We start from the raw sequence: 14,038 nt of genomic DNA, 5'->3' as shown, positions 1-14,038 counted from the left end.
TTGTTCACAACATAGTATTGATTAATGTTATACATCATAGTAATAATTAGTGAATGTTAGATTAGATCAACACCACTCTCAAAGCTGTCTATAGATATGAAGCTACTGCCAGAAGATGGATAACGTTAGCTTACCCAAGTTAAGTCTAAATGTAACAAAAAATGTATAAACGACAAGTTTGTATATGAACCCCTAACCCTTACCCTCGTCATTTTTTAAAATTTTTTACATTTGAATAGAGTGAGGATAGCTGGTAAGCTAAGCTAACAATAACTGTCTCTTGACTGCTTGGTGGCTTCATGTTTAACAGACAGATATGAGAGTGGTATTGATCTTCTCATCTAACTTTTGGCAATGTTGTGAATATGCGTATTCCTAAAAATGGTCAACTACTTCTATAGGTTGTAGTAATTGAATGAAGGCAGTGGTAAATAGTGTGTTTTAAGCTTTCATAACTGCTTCAATTCAGAACCACACAAAAGACTTCTTTAATCATTGTGATCGATGACAACGTAGTATTGATAAATGTGTAATCTTTTGGTGTATTTTGACGCTTATACTTTTAATACATTTGATTGTAAAATGTTTACATGTTACTACTCTGCTACTTGTACTTAAGTGAAAGATCTTAGTAGTTCTTCTGCATTTAATCTTACATTTTAGTTGGACTTTGTAGTTCTCTTACTGATCGATTTGCCGGGATTTTATGTGTCATCTTCAGTGGGCCATGAGGCTAAGAGGGAAAGTACCTCCGCTACAACTATTTGAATTTCTGCCCTGAACCCAGAGTCAGTGGGAAGAGCAGTGACCAAACTTAGTTTCATAATCATTCAGAGCAAACAACTCTTACTTCTAGTGGATATCTTGACTTGTGTGTTGACTTGATGCACAGTGAACCTTTTGAGACACTACAGTTTGTTTTATTATTAGATATGTTGTGTTAGATATCAAGTGACATGAGAGGTAAAATCAAGAAATGAAAGCTAAAGTCAATGCTATTCATAAAGAAAACTGCCTGAGTTCGTTCCCGTTCATTTCAGCTAAACAAATAAACAAGCTTAAGACGGGTAATACCTGTGTCTTCCCCTGTGATGGTGATAATAAAAGTCATATGAGGTTATTGATATGATATTGATCCATGCCTTTAGACACCGATCTGACATTTTACCTCAAATTAAAACATGATTCCACCCTCTCTGTGGTATTTTGAAAAGGATTGCAGACGTATTACAGTCAGTGAGTGTTTATTTTACAAAACAAGTGATGGGTCTTTCTTCGTGAATCTGTGATCATCCAGCTGCTAAAGCACAACATCAGTAACTTCTGCCTTTTGAGTTCTTGCATGGTGTTCTTGCTGGTGTTTAGCAGTTTCCAGTGTCACACCTGCAAAAAGATGAGACAAACAATAGGTGTCAAATGCACAGATGCAGTTTTGAGAGTTGTGGGTAATGGTGGGGACATCCCACTGTGATGGCTGAAACCCCTCCAACAGGTCATAAAACATATATGGTTGGTTCATGACATGATTGATGGGAAAGAAAAGAAGAAAAACAACAATGTTCAGCTACACAAAAAAACTTAATTGGTTAACCTTTTTGAGTCTTGGACATTTATTCGAATGAGAGTTTTATAGTTATCGTATATAAATGATTATTATAGACTCGTAGCACATGTGCTGAGGGGTCGAGAGCACACTGCTTTATTCTAAAGAGGTTAAATAAGTGATCACTGATGTAGACAGCTCAGCACTCATGATATCGCTGCTTTGAATTAAAATGAGTTATAATCGCTCCCATCTTTTGTAAAAATGAAATTCCAGGAACAAATTGTCTTGGAGTAATGTGGTGTGGTGATGAATCTGTTATGAACTTTCTAACACATTTTTTGTGTTAGCAGTGAATCCCTTATGGCAGCTACGAGGCAGCTCCACGAATACCTATTCAGTTCTTATGTCATCTGCTTTTATAAGGTGCATATGCAAAATGTATGCAATATGTGTCACCACCACTAACCCTCTTACTACACAATTACTATACATGTTTTCTATAAACTGATCCATGCCAAGTTGCAAATTAGAGTTAAAATAGTTTGTAACTTAAGTCGGCCTGTAAAGACGAATAAGTAAGTAGATGAGTCTCCGTGCTGTGTAGTCTCATTTAGCCACTTGTTAGCAACTGCCATTTTTGATTTATAATTCAATCAAGGGGCATTTAATGATGTATTTTATGTCGCAGAACAAAACGTGTAAATATCTTAAGCCTGTGGTAACCAATTCAAAAGCCTCACAGACTTGCTAACTGCTAACTGATTTAGATCCACAAACTACACCACTCTTCATAAGATTTTTTTTGTCATGTCTAGTTTGTTTATTCAGTACAAAAACCAAAGTCTAAAGTAATCCAATAAAAACCAGGCTAGGCTAACTGTTTTCCACAGCTTTCAGTCATTATGCTTACGAATAAAACGGTTTTGGCTAACGTTAGAGTGTCATATTTACCTGCTAGCTACATGTAGCTTGCCTGCTAAGTCACAGACAGTGGGTTGTCCCTGTCACCTACCTCCTCTTGTGTGTGTCCTCTCACTCAGGGAGGAGGCTTCCTGCTGGGTCTCTGTGGAGCAGAGTCCATTCGTCCTCGGCCTCACCAGCGAGAACGGAGAGCTGCTGCTGGATGAGTGCGTTCAGGTCACCGAGGGCTCGAAGACCAAGGAGAGACACCTGTTCCTCTTCAGTGATGTCATTGTCTTTGCTAAACTGAAGTGAGAAGTTATTCATATACAGTATATACCTCAAAATATGGTGATTACCAGTTATTTTCAGTAAAATGTGCAGGAAATCAGTGTCAACGGAACAAAAAAATACCACTGGGAAATTACTGAATTAACTGACAGAAACTCAAAAACAAATAATGGAAATACAACTGAAAATGCTGAAGGGGTGTTTCAGTAAGGTTTTTACTGAAAAATGTCATAGATGTGTACAGTTGGAATGGGAGAGTGAAAGAGGAAGTGAAAACATAAAGTGTATTTTTGGACCGTATACTCGGACTGTTGGGGAATCTCCGAGCACGGACTGTTTGCGTTCAGTCACTCTGATAAGAAGAAGAAGAGAGCGTGGTGGTTCCCTTTCAGGGGAGTCACATGAGAGTCGACGGTATTCACTGAAAACAATTCGATTTCAAAAAGTAATTTCAACACAGCCTCAGCTGAAGTTAGTGTCATTAGTGTCATGACAATCTAATATGAACAAGTGAACACAAACAAGCTTTAAGTTGCTGCTCACGTTAGTCAGATTGTTTGTCAAAGCCGGTGGAAGTTTTATCACACTTGAGTGGGAGGTCACAGTCATCTCTGTACCACAACCTGCCCACTGTTCCAGTAGGTGCGCACAGCTGGAGCTGCATGATACAATAAACACGACTTCGGAGTCTTTTGAGTCTATATATATGTGCACTCATTACTTCAACAGATGATTACTGTATTATTCAGTGTTCATGACAATTTTACTCATCAAGTTCAGTTTACAGATCATGAGGAGTAGGCTTCTCTGGCTATAAAGGGAGCTTTCTAAAATCTAGACAAATAAGCTCATGTTCTATCATTTTCCCCAAGGCTCGTTATCAACATGTGCAAATTAGTTTGGGATAATCATCAGTATATCACAAGATCAACTGTACTTATGAAAGCCTCTAGATACACATTTTCACTTTCTTGCTGAGAGTTAGGGTTCATTCAGTAATCCAATCTGAGGCTCTTCACCAGAGCTAGCTGCCTTCTGTATGAGTGAACAGGTCAGAAACTGTCAGAAAAAGAGTAAAGAGGAAATATTCGATATTATACAAAACGTATAGAGTCTTTTGACAATGAGGAGAATGATAATGCAAGAGACGATGAGACACTACTGCAACAATATACCTACGAAAATTGGTAGTAGACTGGTAGTGTTCCAGTACTGGTTGAAATCAGAAAAAATATAACATAGCTTTACTTTGAAAGTAACATGTAATAATGCAGACTGCGTGAGTGGGTGCCTTCTATTCCCATTTCCCCCAGGAAAGTGTGTTAATCCATCCATGTGTGTTTCTCACAGCCTTTCTATATATTACTTCTGGTCAGTTGTGTGTCACTTCCCTCTCTATTTCTATACCCTAACACCTCTTGAATCCCTCCCCCCTTTTTTTCCACCTTCCAATTTATCAGCACTACTGGATCCAGTTATCAGGCTTCTGCTGCAAACACGCAGAGGTCAGCAGGTCACGATCAAATGCTGTTAAAACATGATGTGAGGCTGTATGGAGGTGTAGTTGGAAAAAAATGATTCCCTCTATTATTTTATGAGTCACATTGTGTGGAAGCTGTTCTCACACAATTTTCAAAAGCAATTAATTTGGCTCCACCTCTTCATCTCTCGACGCCTACCTTTCAAGGGCACAAAGGACACAACAGTTTAGTAACCTTGAGTGCAGACTCCAATTTAGCCCTGCACATCAACAGCTGTTAAAGCTGACATCTCTTGAGCTCTCTTGAAACGTGAATTCCTTATCAACAATTTTCTCTCTTTATCCTTGACAATCAACATTTGCACCACGGACTAGTGTTCCTCACCATGTTTTCATGTAAGGAAATCAATTATCCATTCATTTTTATAAGTTTCTGTGGACTCTGTGGACTGTTTCAAGCTCTTACATATTAAATCACCCTTGTTATTTCTATCTTCAGCCTGTCATCATGTTGCTGCGCCGAGTTGATGACCACGAATCAATGAGCATCAATGAGTTTGTGTCTTGTTATCCTTCACAATCAACATGCATCCTCGCCGTGTTTACATGTACAGAGATCAATATCCAACTCCTGTGAAAGGGAATTTCTTTGTGTTTGTGCAAATGATTTCTATAGACATGTGTTTCAAGCACTTTCATGTTTAATCACACCTTTTATTTCTGTGTTCAGCCTGTAGTCATCTTGCTGCACTGACAAATTTCTAGAAATGTGTGTCAAAACAAGCTATTACATGATAAAGCACACCTTTTATTTCTATTCTCAGCTCCAACTTTGTCACAAATAGGGGATGAATGAAAATAAAAAAATCAAGTCTATGAGGCAGAAATTTATGGAACTGAAACCATTTAAATCTTGGGGAAAATACTGTGTCACATGGAAACAGAAAGGACTATTTAAATGGCCTTTGCCTTTCTTTCTGCTTCTTTTGTAACAGGTCGAACGCCGGCTACCGTCTGAAGCACCGAGTGAGCCTCCAGGACATCTGGCTTCACGGTTTTGAAGATGAAACGGAGGATGAGGAGGGAACAATGGGGGATATTGACCTCAGGGTGACCCTCGTCTTGGCCTGGGCTCTTACCTTTTGTTTGGTGTGTTTTAGGTGAGCACGCACGCACGACTCACAGGCGATGACTCGCATACAAATGACAGCATGTTAAGTAATTTGATACATGTGCTTGGATACACGTGCTCAAGCACAATTATATGCGTGCGCCTGTGAGTATCTGTGGCACCCTAAACCTGCTTTCACCGGATGTGACGAGGAGGGGATGTCACCTCAAATTACATTTTGGTTGATAGGTTTTTTTCTTAGGGCTGGGCAATTTGAACAAAAGACGCAATCTTGATTTTTTTCAAAAGTGGAAATCATTCAGTTTTAATCTAAATTGTGATATTTTTAGTTCTTCATGTGCAATACGGACCTGCTGTCAGAGCTGTCATCATTATACCCTCTAGAGACAGCGAACATCTCACATAGCTACGAACCGTCAGCTGCAGATACTTCAACTAATATCCACTTTAAGAATCAAATTCACTACTGATACGGTAGGGAAGTGTGCAGAGTTAGTCATTTGTTCCTGTTGTTTGTGTTTTTAACATTAGTTTGCTATCTGAGTCACAGTTGACAGGACTGATGTGGGTTTTTAACTAGATGATATGTTTTTGTGCCGGTTGGAATAACTTTTATACATTTTACACATTGAAGCACAAAAGGTTTATTTTAATTAGTTCAATACATTGCCAGTCAAACTTATTAGCTTCCACTCTCATGTCTAAATATGAAGCTGCTGCCAAAAGCTAGTTGGCTTAGCACAAAGACTGGAAACTATTAATTGGTCGGTGATCAACCAGGTTGCTCCCGCAAGGAGGTTATGTTTTCACCCGCGTCTGCTTGTCGGTTGGTTGGTTTGTCAGCAGGATTACACATTTGACATACCGAGTCGAACTGATTTAAGCCGAGCCGGCACATGTAAATGGGAAAACAATTTTCTTTTTTTTTTTACCTTCGTTCAAAGACAGGCTAGCTGTTTCCCACTGTTTCCAGCCTTTGTGCTAAGCTAAGCTAAGCTAACTGGCTGCTGGCTGTAGCTTCATATTAACCAGACAGATTTTTACATCAGTATTTTTGTTGTTGTTGTGTTTCCAAAAACCCAGAAAGATTAGTGAACTCTTTGTGGAAGCTAATGTGTTCCTAATAAAGACTAAACTCATTTAAACTATTTCTTTAAAGGTCTTGAGGTCAAATTGTTTTCATGTAACACAAATAAGCACACACACATAAATTTTCTGTTTTGAAACAAACTTTCTGTTTGACCGTCTCTTTTTGTCAGTCATATGACAAATGACATTTGAGGCTGTTCTTGAAATATTCACACTTGTTGTAAACGGTCATATGATTTGTGACCTACATGAAAACAGGGAAGTAGCAAAGAGAAAGTCGTCCTGCAGCATCACATGGGATTGCAAAATAGGAAGTGCGGAGCTGGCCGCCAAACCAATCTCCGTGTCAGGGGATTAACATCAACTGACTATCTGGAAGTACTGGCCTTTACAATAAAGATGAAGCACAGGAGAAAAACTGTTTTGATCTTTTTTCCAGACATTATGATCAACTTAAAGGAATGAAAGTATATGTATCTCCTCAGTAAATGGCATGTTGGCCTCATCAAAGGTTATAAATGACTGCAGTTGAGAAATGCAGTCATTCGTGTTTTTCATGCACTCCCACGTTTCTCGCAAAGTAATTAATAAAACCATAAAGCTGTTTTTGACTTCCAAAATGATGAATCCCTGATGGGTTCTGAGTTGTTTTGTTTGAAAACGAGACGTGATTGGACGAGTTGTCTCTGGTAATGATTCAGTGTGTGAAAGTTTCATTCCTTCTCACACAAATGAAGGTGATTGTGGAGCCTACGAGAAACCGTGTGCCGCGGCACTGCGAACTGCCTGGCATTAATGAGGTCAAGCTATCAAAACGTGACCCCCTTCAGGTGAGCGTGTAGGTTCACATATCTGTGTCGTCGTCTTGTTTCCACTGATGGACAACAAACCACAGCGAGTTGAGTCTAGGAGGAAGTGGAAGGTATCTGGCTGGGGGCCCGCCGTGACGCTGCTTCCTGTTCCCATGACTGAGTTACACTTTCCACCGGAGTTGTTAAAAGAGACTGTGGGTGCGCTCTTCGACTCATTCCTCCCACTGTTTCTGCGTGGCCTGTTTGGTTCTCTCTGTGGATTAGTAACTCATACCATGCTGTTATTTTGCCGACAGGTCGCCTGAGGTAAAAGAACGCTGGTTAGATACACTTCACAGGTAAGAAACAGAATTATTAAAAATATATGTGTTGTCTACAAATGGCTTTAAATATCCTTTCAAATCTCATAATTGATAAGTTAGACGGCAGCTGAGCTATATGATCAATGTTGACGATATAGTATTGCTGCAGGAAGTACATGATTATCAGCTAAGTCAATATAACTATCGGTTCAACTGCATTTTTAAAAATGATAATGAATGTATTAGATAACGTAGAGTCGAGTACAGCAAGATAACATTTTTAAATCTGGAAGAGCAGTGTCGATTGTGTCGCGATGTGCATCATTGGATTATTTCGCTCCACTGCCGGGTTGACACTCAAAAAACTTATAAAAACAGACGTTTTTGTGTGGTTATTTTAAAGCAAAATGCGGACAAAGAAATGTGAATACTCAGGCAGAGGGTGCAAAGATTTTGAAGGCAATTTTCTTTTGTCATCGTAGAAAAATTAAAGACGCAAACGCGAGGGTTGGTTGTGCTTCTTCACCTCCAGACGTCCTCATGAAGGTGTTGAGTGGCAGCATCACAGTGAGTCTCTCAGCGATCACTTCACCATGTCCAAAACAAACCAATGTTTTTTTTTTTTTTTTTTTTAAAAAGAGCTCTTACTAAATAGTCTTTCTCTCTGTCTCCGTCTCTCTTCTAGACTAAAACTCTAACAGGAGGTGGCATGGAACAACTCATTGAGTTTCCACTTGATGTAAGTAAAATACACATTTTCTCTGGTGTCTTGAGATTAAAAGATGTTGAAGTGAAACAACTGTTTATGAAAGCAGCTACGCCTTTCCACTTATGCTAAATGGACACTAGACAGTTTTTATGCTTCTGAAATGCTTACACTTTTAGCTGCAAAAATACTAAAGCGATAAGATTTCATACTTGAAGATAACGAATACTGATACATGTGATTGGTTGTTGGCTTCTGTAGTATGAATAATTCACTCTAACTCATTCACGTGTTAGCAGGCGTGTAGGGCGAGCATTGCATTGCCGCCGATTGAAAAAAACTCCCTTAGTTCCCCTTTGCATGCTCTTGTTCCACTTGCACACTCGTCACCACATTGCCTTTTCTTTATTTTGTTGCCAGGGCGATGCAAAGACTTCTGCTCTGCCAAAACAGTTGAATAACCAGGAGGAGAGGCCGCAGCAGCCCATTGGTGAGTTTGAAAGTGTCAGTTCGCCCCCGAAGGGAGGGGCTCATTAATGGTGCCATGTGTGTCAACATGAGGCTGAACAACCACAGAAACAGAAAAGGAAATGAAGCTAATGATAAGAGTGCAGTGAAGAACAGTTTTTGACACATATTGGCACATCTGTGTTTCTTTGTTGCTGTGTTGCACTAGATTCTGCCAATAGATAAATTCTGTGAATATGATATAATGTTTTGAATAAGCTGATGTATGAAACATTTCTGCTCCCATCAGAAAACAAGTGGAGCCTGGTGCGGAGGATCAGAAAAGGCTCTAGTTTCATCAACAAAGCACGCCGATCTGATACAGACACCAAGCCACAGCTGTTTGGACAGCCCCTCTGCAAGATATGCCCAGACGAGTGCTCACTTCCCAAACCAGTCGCAGTAAGTCAAGTTTCTATGTTAAATGTCACATCAATCATCTCAACACATCCTCTTGCCAGTCAAGTTTCTCTGAACTGCTTACTTGCAGAATAAAAAGTCGTTCTTATTCCTCGCTGTCTGGTTGTTCCTAAAGTTTGCTGTCTTGTTTTAAGGGATATAGGACAGCTGTTAAATTCCCAAAGGTATAAAGGAAGCACACACACAATTCTTCAGGAAAAGGATGCCTAATGTCAATTTCACCCATTTGTTCCGGCCATGTCAACAAACATGCAAGTGATTTGGCCTAGTTGCCTCCATCAGAGCATGGTTACTGCATTAACATAACGTTAGCTTGTTGGTTGACATGAACAGAATAAATTATTGTCCTGAAGATTTGTGTGTCTTTTCAAAAATCTTTTGAAGATCCTTTGTGAGCACGAACAATGATCAAGCACCTACTTATTTGACCTTTAGCTGTGATTCTAAGAACTCATTATGGCAGGAAACCATGCGAGCGCATGAGCTGAGCATGAGGTTGATAAGCATCAACTCGACAGGCACCCAACACACACAGCTTCTCACCTCTCCTTCTCTACCCTTTGCCCCCGTCGCTTCACTAGGAGATGCTGGTGTTGCTGAGGAAGAAAGGGCCGTCGACAGAGGGAGTGTTTCGGAAGCCGTGCAACAACAAGAACATGAGGGACATCAGGGAGCAGCTGAACAACGGCCAGGAGGTGGACATGGAGGGTCAACCTGTCGTCCTGCTCGTCGGGCTGCTCAAAGTACGTTCCTTACACCAGTACTTGCTACACCTAATTTAGCTACTTAGACAACAGATGCTCCTACTACGTTAATTCGGCCATCACCACTGCCACTGTACCACAACCACAACTACTACAGCTGCAGCTGCTGTTACCGTACTACCACTACCACAGTGGCGGAAGAGTACTCGTATCTCTTGAGTTAAACTAGCAAGACCACAGTGTAGAAACCCTGATACAAGTCATCAGAGATTAAAAGCAGTGGTGGCTGAGTAGAAGTAGAAAGTAGTATAAAGTGGAAATAAAATACCTTAAAAATTTTACTTAAATATAGCACTTGAGTAACTATACTATCTTGTAACTTTTCACCACTGTACTTCTCATATGTAATCTGCTATAATATAACAAATAAGTACTGTGTCTCATCATCCTACCTCTCTTGTTTGTTGCAGAGCTTTCTGAAGGAACTTCCTGGCAGCCTGCTGGCATCTGAACTTTATGACACCTGGATGACGGCTCTGGATAACAAAGACCCCCAGCAGAGAGCTCTGGAAATCACAAAGTAAGTAATCAATGCCTGCTAATGAGTCCAGAGAGTGCCATTTACCTGCAACTGTGACCCTCAGCTTGTACATTTGTATATGAAAGGAGATCGCTTGGTGTTTTATGTGGTCCAACGTAAATAGATGATATTTTGAATGGAGTTTGGAATACAAAGAGCATTCACAATGTCCGACATATGTAGGTCGAACACAAACCACTTCTCTTTTTTTAGTCTGTCTTCTGTTTAAAAGAAGGAAGAAGTGTTAAATGAAAAAAGTGTGCCAAGCTAACGTCTTCTTCCTGTTCTCCTTTCTTTTCTTCCTTCCCCCCTCAGGGTGGTAGACCAGCTCACGGTGGCAAACAAACTCCTCCTGCAGCATCTTGTTTGCGTCCTCCATCACATCGTCGAGAGTGCTGACACCAACAAGATGGACGCCTACAACCTGGCGGTGTGTATCGCCCCCACGCTGCTGCAGCTGGACTGCACCCCGCTGGATGAGCAGAAGGAGAAGCTTGAAAAGGTAGAGAGTCTTGTTATGAGTAAGCTTTCGCACTTCTGCTGCTTTGAAGCTTTGTGGTTCAGAGTGCAGAAAAACCTCAAAAGGTTTGAGAGATAAGGATACTCTTGCACAGACTCTTGTTAGCTCTTAAATGCTAATAAAAAACACACCATCAGGACCAAATGAAGAGCAGTAGTGCGTCTGTTCTAAATATCAGCTTTAATTTTAATGATTCTTCATCTAATTTTAAGTTTTAGTTTTGATATTGTTAACTTTACTAATCAAGTTTCTTTTATCTGATTTGCTGCAGGTCACAGAGCTAACTCAGTTCCTGATTGAGAACTGTGAGATACTTGGAGAGAATATCCCAAATCTGCTGGATACGGATGAAGGTACATTTATACATCACTCAAATCTCTTATTATCGTCTCTATTATCTCCATTTAGGGACTGTATGAAATTTATTGAGGCGTGGGGGGGACTCTCCACTTGACTTTCACAACATCCTCCTCCATAATTTGTTAACCTAACCCTGATTTCAAGCTTGATATGTTGAGGGAACAAGAATTTTTACGTAACACAAATAGCATATTAGGAGACGAATTGCCAAAATGATGTATCATGTAGTAATTCGGAATCAAAAAAAGGAGATGTGTGTTTCTCAAAGTTTAGATATTGCTCCTTCTAGTAACTACAAAATTAAGCCCTTTTACAGAGACGTGAATGTTGTAGATGAAATGAAATAGAAATAGCCTGGTATAAAAATAGTAAAAATTAAAGATCCTAATCATGTCTTCCTTTTCCCCACTCTGCAGACTCACTGTCCTCTCAGCATCACGACTCTGCGTACGACAGCACCGACCCAGATGGAGATGGAGAGGCCGGAGAGAGTGCCAGCTCCACACATGGAGAGATCGGGTCATCTTCCTCCCTCAGTCCCAGCTTCACCGCCTCCATTTGGCCAGCTGATGCTGACTTTGACACAAAGCCAGCATTTAACCGCCGCTGCTCTGAGCCCATCATCCTCCTCTCACCTGATCTCCAGAGCCTGTGCAGCCATGCCAGGAGCCATGACGACTGCTCGGTTGAGAGGAGAGACTTTGAGGAGCAGCCTCTGAAAAAGCAGATCTCAGATGACTCCTTCCTGCTCAGAGGACGGAGTGGAGTGAGGCCGGTGTTGTCTTTTCCAAAACTGAGCAGCAGCTCCAACATGGAGCCATACATGGCAGGGAGTCGTGCTAAGGACTGCTCGTGCTCTTCTCTGGAGAGCGCTGCCTCTAATCAGTCAGAAGGGTCTGTCTTCACCAGCTCCCCTGTGGGGTCGCCATCCTGCCCCAGGAGATCAAACAGCATCAACCAGCCTTCGATAGCTGCAAAGGCTCAGCAGGAAATTCCCAGACCGATTTCAGATGAGAAGAGGCGTTCACAGTCCATGAGAATCACCAGTAAAGTCCTCATGAGGACCAAGAGCTTAGGGGCCTTCAGCAGGAGCAGCCTGAAGAAAGACATTCAGAAAGAAAACTCCTTCCCCTGTGAAACTCTCCAGGAGGACTCTCAAAGTGAAGCAGATCCACCAGCTGAGCTCCTGCACAAACCGCGCCCTCTGTCTGCCATCGAAGTGTTTAAGCTCGCGGACAGCAGGATGCCCTGCAGGCCTCCACCGTACAAGCACGCACTGCAGAACGCCGGTCTTCCTCCACAGTATGGATCAATGACTGTACACGATGCCGTAGAGTTTGAGAGAAGGTCCCGTCCATCTTCTGTAAATTATGACTTCCCACCTCCCTGCTCTGGTGACCAGTACATAGACTGTTTTGCTCAAGCAGCACAGAACAACGGCAACATCGTCGAGCGGCAGCAGCCTTTCCGCCAGAGAGCTATGTCTGAGTCTGTGTCCGCTGCTCATCGTGAGGTTGTGTCACGGAGATGTAGCCAGCCTGTGTTTGAGGAATTGTCTTATGCCAAGGAGTCTTATGTTTGATTGACTTTGGAACTTTATCAGATCAGATTTTAGAGTTAAATGTCAGTGGGCAAAGCTGAAGAAACAGTTGTCAAACTGCGGAGTTAGCAGCCTGGCAAGCTTCTTCTTTTTATTCATTCAGAGCCTTGATGATCTGGAAAGGATTTGCCTTGCTCTCTCTAGCTGAGAGAACTTAATATGGATAGATTGTATGTTTCTGATAATAGCAAGAGAGCTTGGCCTAATAATAACAGCCACTTCCTCCTCTTCTCCTTCCCTTGTCACTGTTCTGTTGTCTGTTAGACAAAAAAAACTGTGTTTCTGCCCACTGAGTTGGAGAAATGCTCATGTATGTACAGAAAGTCCAATCTGTTCATTTTTCACTGGTTCACTTTGATTGAATGTCAGCTATGTGCCGCCTCGACAGCTGCACTTTCTCAGTAGTACTATTTAGAGTACATGATGTAACATATGTAGTTCATGATCGTTATCCAGTCTACCACAATGAAGCTATGAACACACAGCTAGCTGTGGATAAAATATGCTATGAGTTTTAATTGTCTGTGTTTTGTTTGTTGATATATGTACAGTCTAGAAAGTTGAGCACAAAGTTTTTTGGCTTTTTGTGAATCCTTTGTCTACTTCTTCCACTACACTAAAGCACTTTTCTGTTGATGATCTATGCTTTGTTTATTGCGTGCTAAAATGTAAATAAAGTGAAAATGCTATAGTTATAGATTCCACCTGGAATTCCACAATAAAAGAAAAAATAACAAAGTAAAAAAGTGTATTTGTTGTGATTCTATGTGACCTTTCAGAAAGCTCTTGTCTCAAATGGACGTGCTGGTCCTGAATTGCTCCCCAGTCAAATCATTAGCGGCAGAATTAATGAGAAAATGGAGGACAGTGACTGAATTGGCTCGACTTCACATTGCTAGATGTGTTACATAATGGAGGCGAGCAGGCTTCATTGAGAGCGTTGAGAACAGCGTGTTCTGGCACATATGCTAAAACAGAAGGAAACCAGACATGGTCACATGGGCGGATTTGGTTTTTCTCTGAATTGCAGTTCCTCTTCTCTCTGATGCACAATAAGCTGATGCCACCTCTTCCTCTCTGAAGTTCTAT

At 41.1% G+C, this 14,038-nt stretch overlaps 1 protein-coding gene across 1 annotated transcript; it reads left to right on the top strand.

Annotated features, from left to right (window-relative positions):
- Nucleotides 1–5,329: 5,329 nt before the first annotated feature.
- tagapb (T cell activation RhoGTPase activating protein b) lies at nt 5,330–13,678 on the top strand. Its single transcript, XM_073492805.1, has 11 exons — nt 5,330–5,377; nt 7,547–7,588; nt 8,035–8,119; nt 8,238–8,291; nt 8,679–8,748; nt 9,016–9,167; nt 9,767–9,928; nt 10,360–10,469; nt 10,785–10,971; nt 11,261–11,342; nt 11,766–13,678. The coding sequence occupies exons 3-11, from the start codon at nt 8,093–8,095 to the stop codon at nt 12,929–12,931; spliced, it is 2,010 nt and encodes a 669-aa protein (XP_073348906.1). The 5' UTR covers nt 5,330–5,377; nt 7,547–7,588; nt 8,035–8,092; the 3' UTR covers nt 12,932–13,678.
- Nucleotides 13,679–14,038: the final 360 nt, after the last annotated feature.

This window comes from Pagrus major, chromosome 22 (genome assembly GCF_040436345.1).
Source record: "Pagrus major chromosome 22, Pma_NU_1.0".
Taxonomy (NCBI): Eukaryota; Metazoa; Chordata; class Actinopteri; order Spariformes; family Sparidae; genus Pagrus; species Pagrus major.
This window is presented reverse-complemented; position numbering and strand designations above follow the sequence as displayed.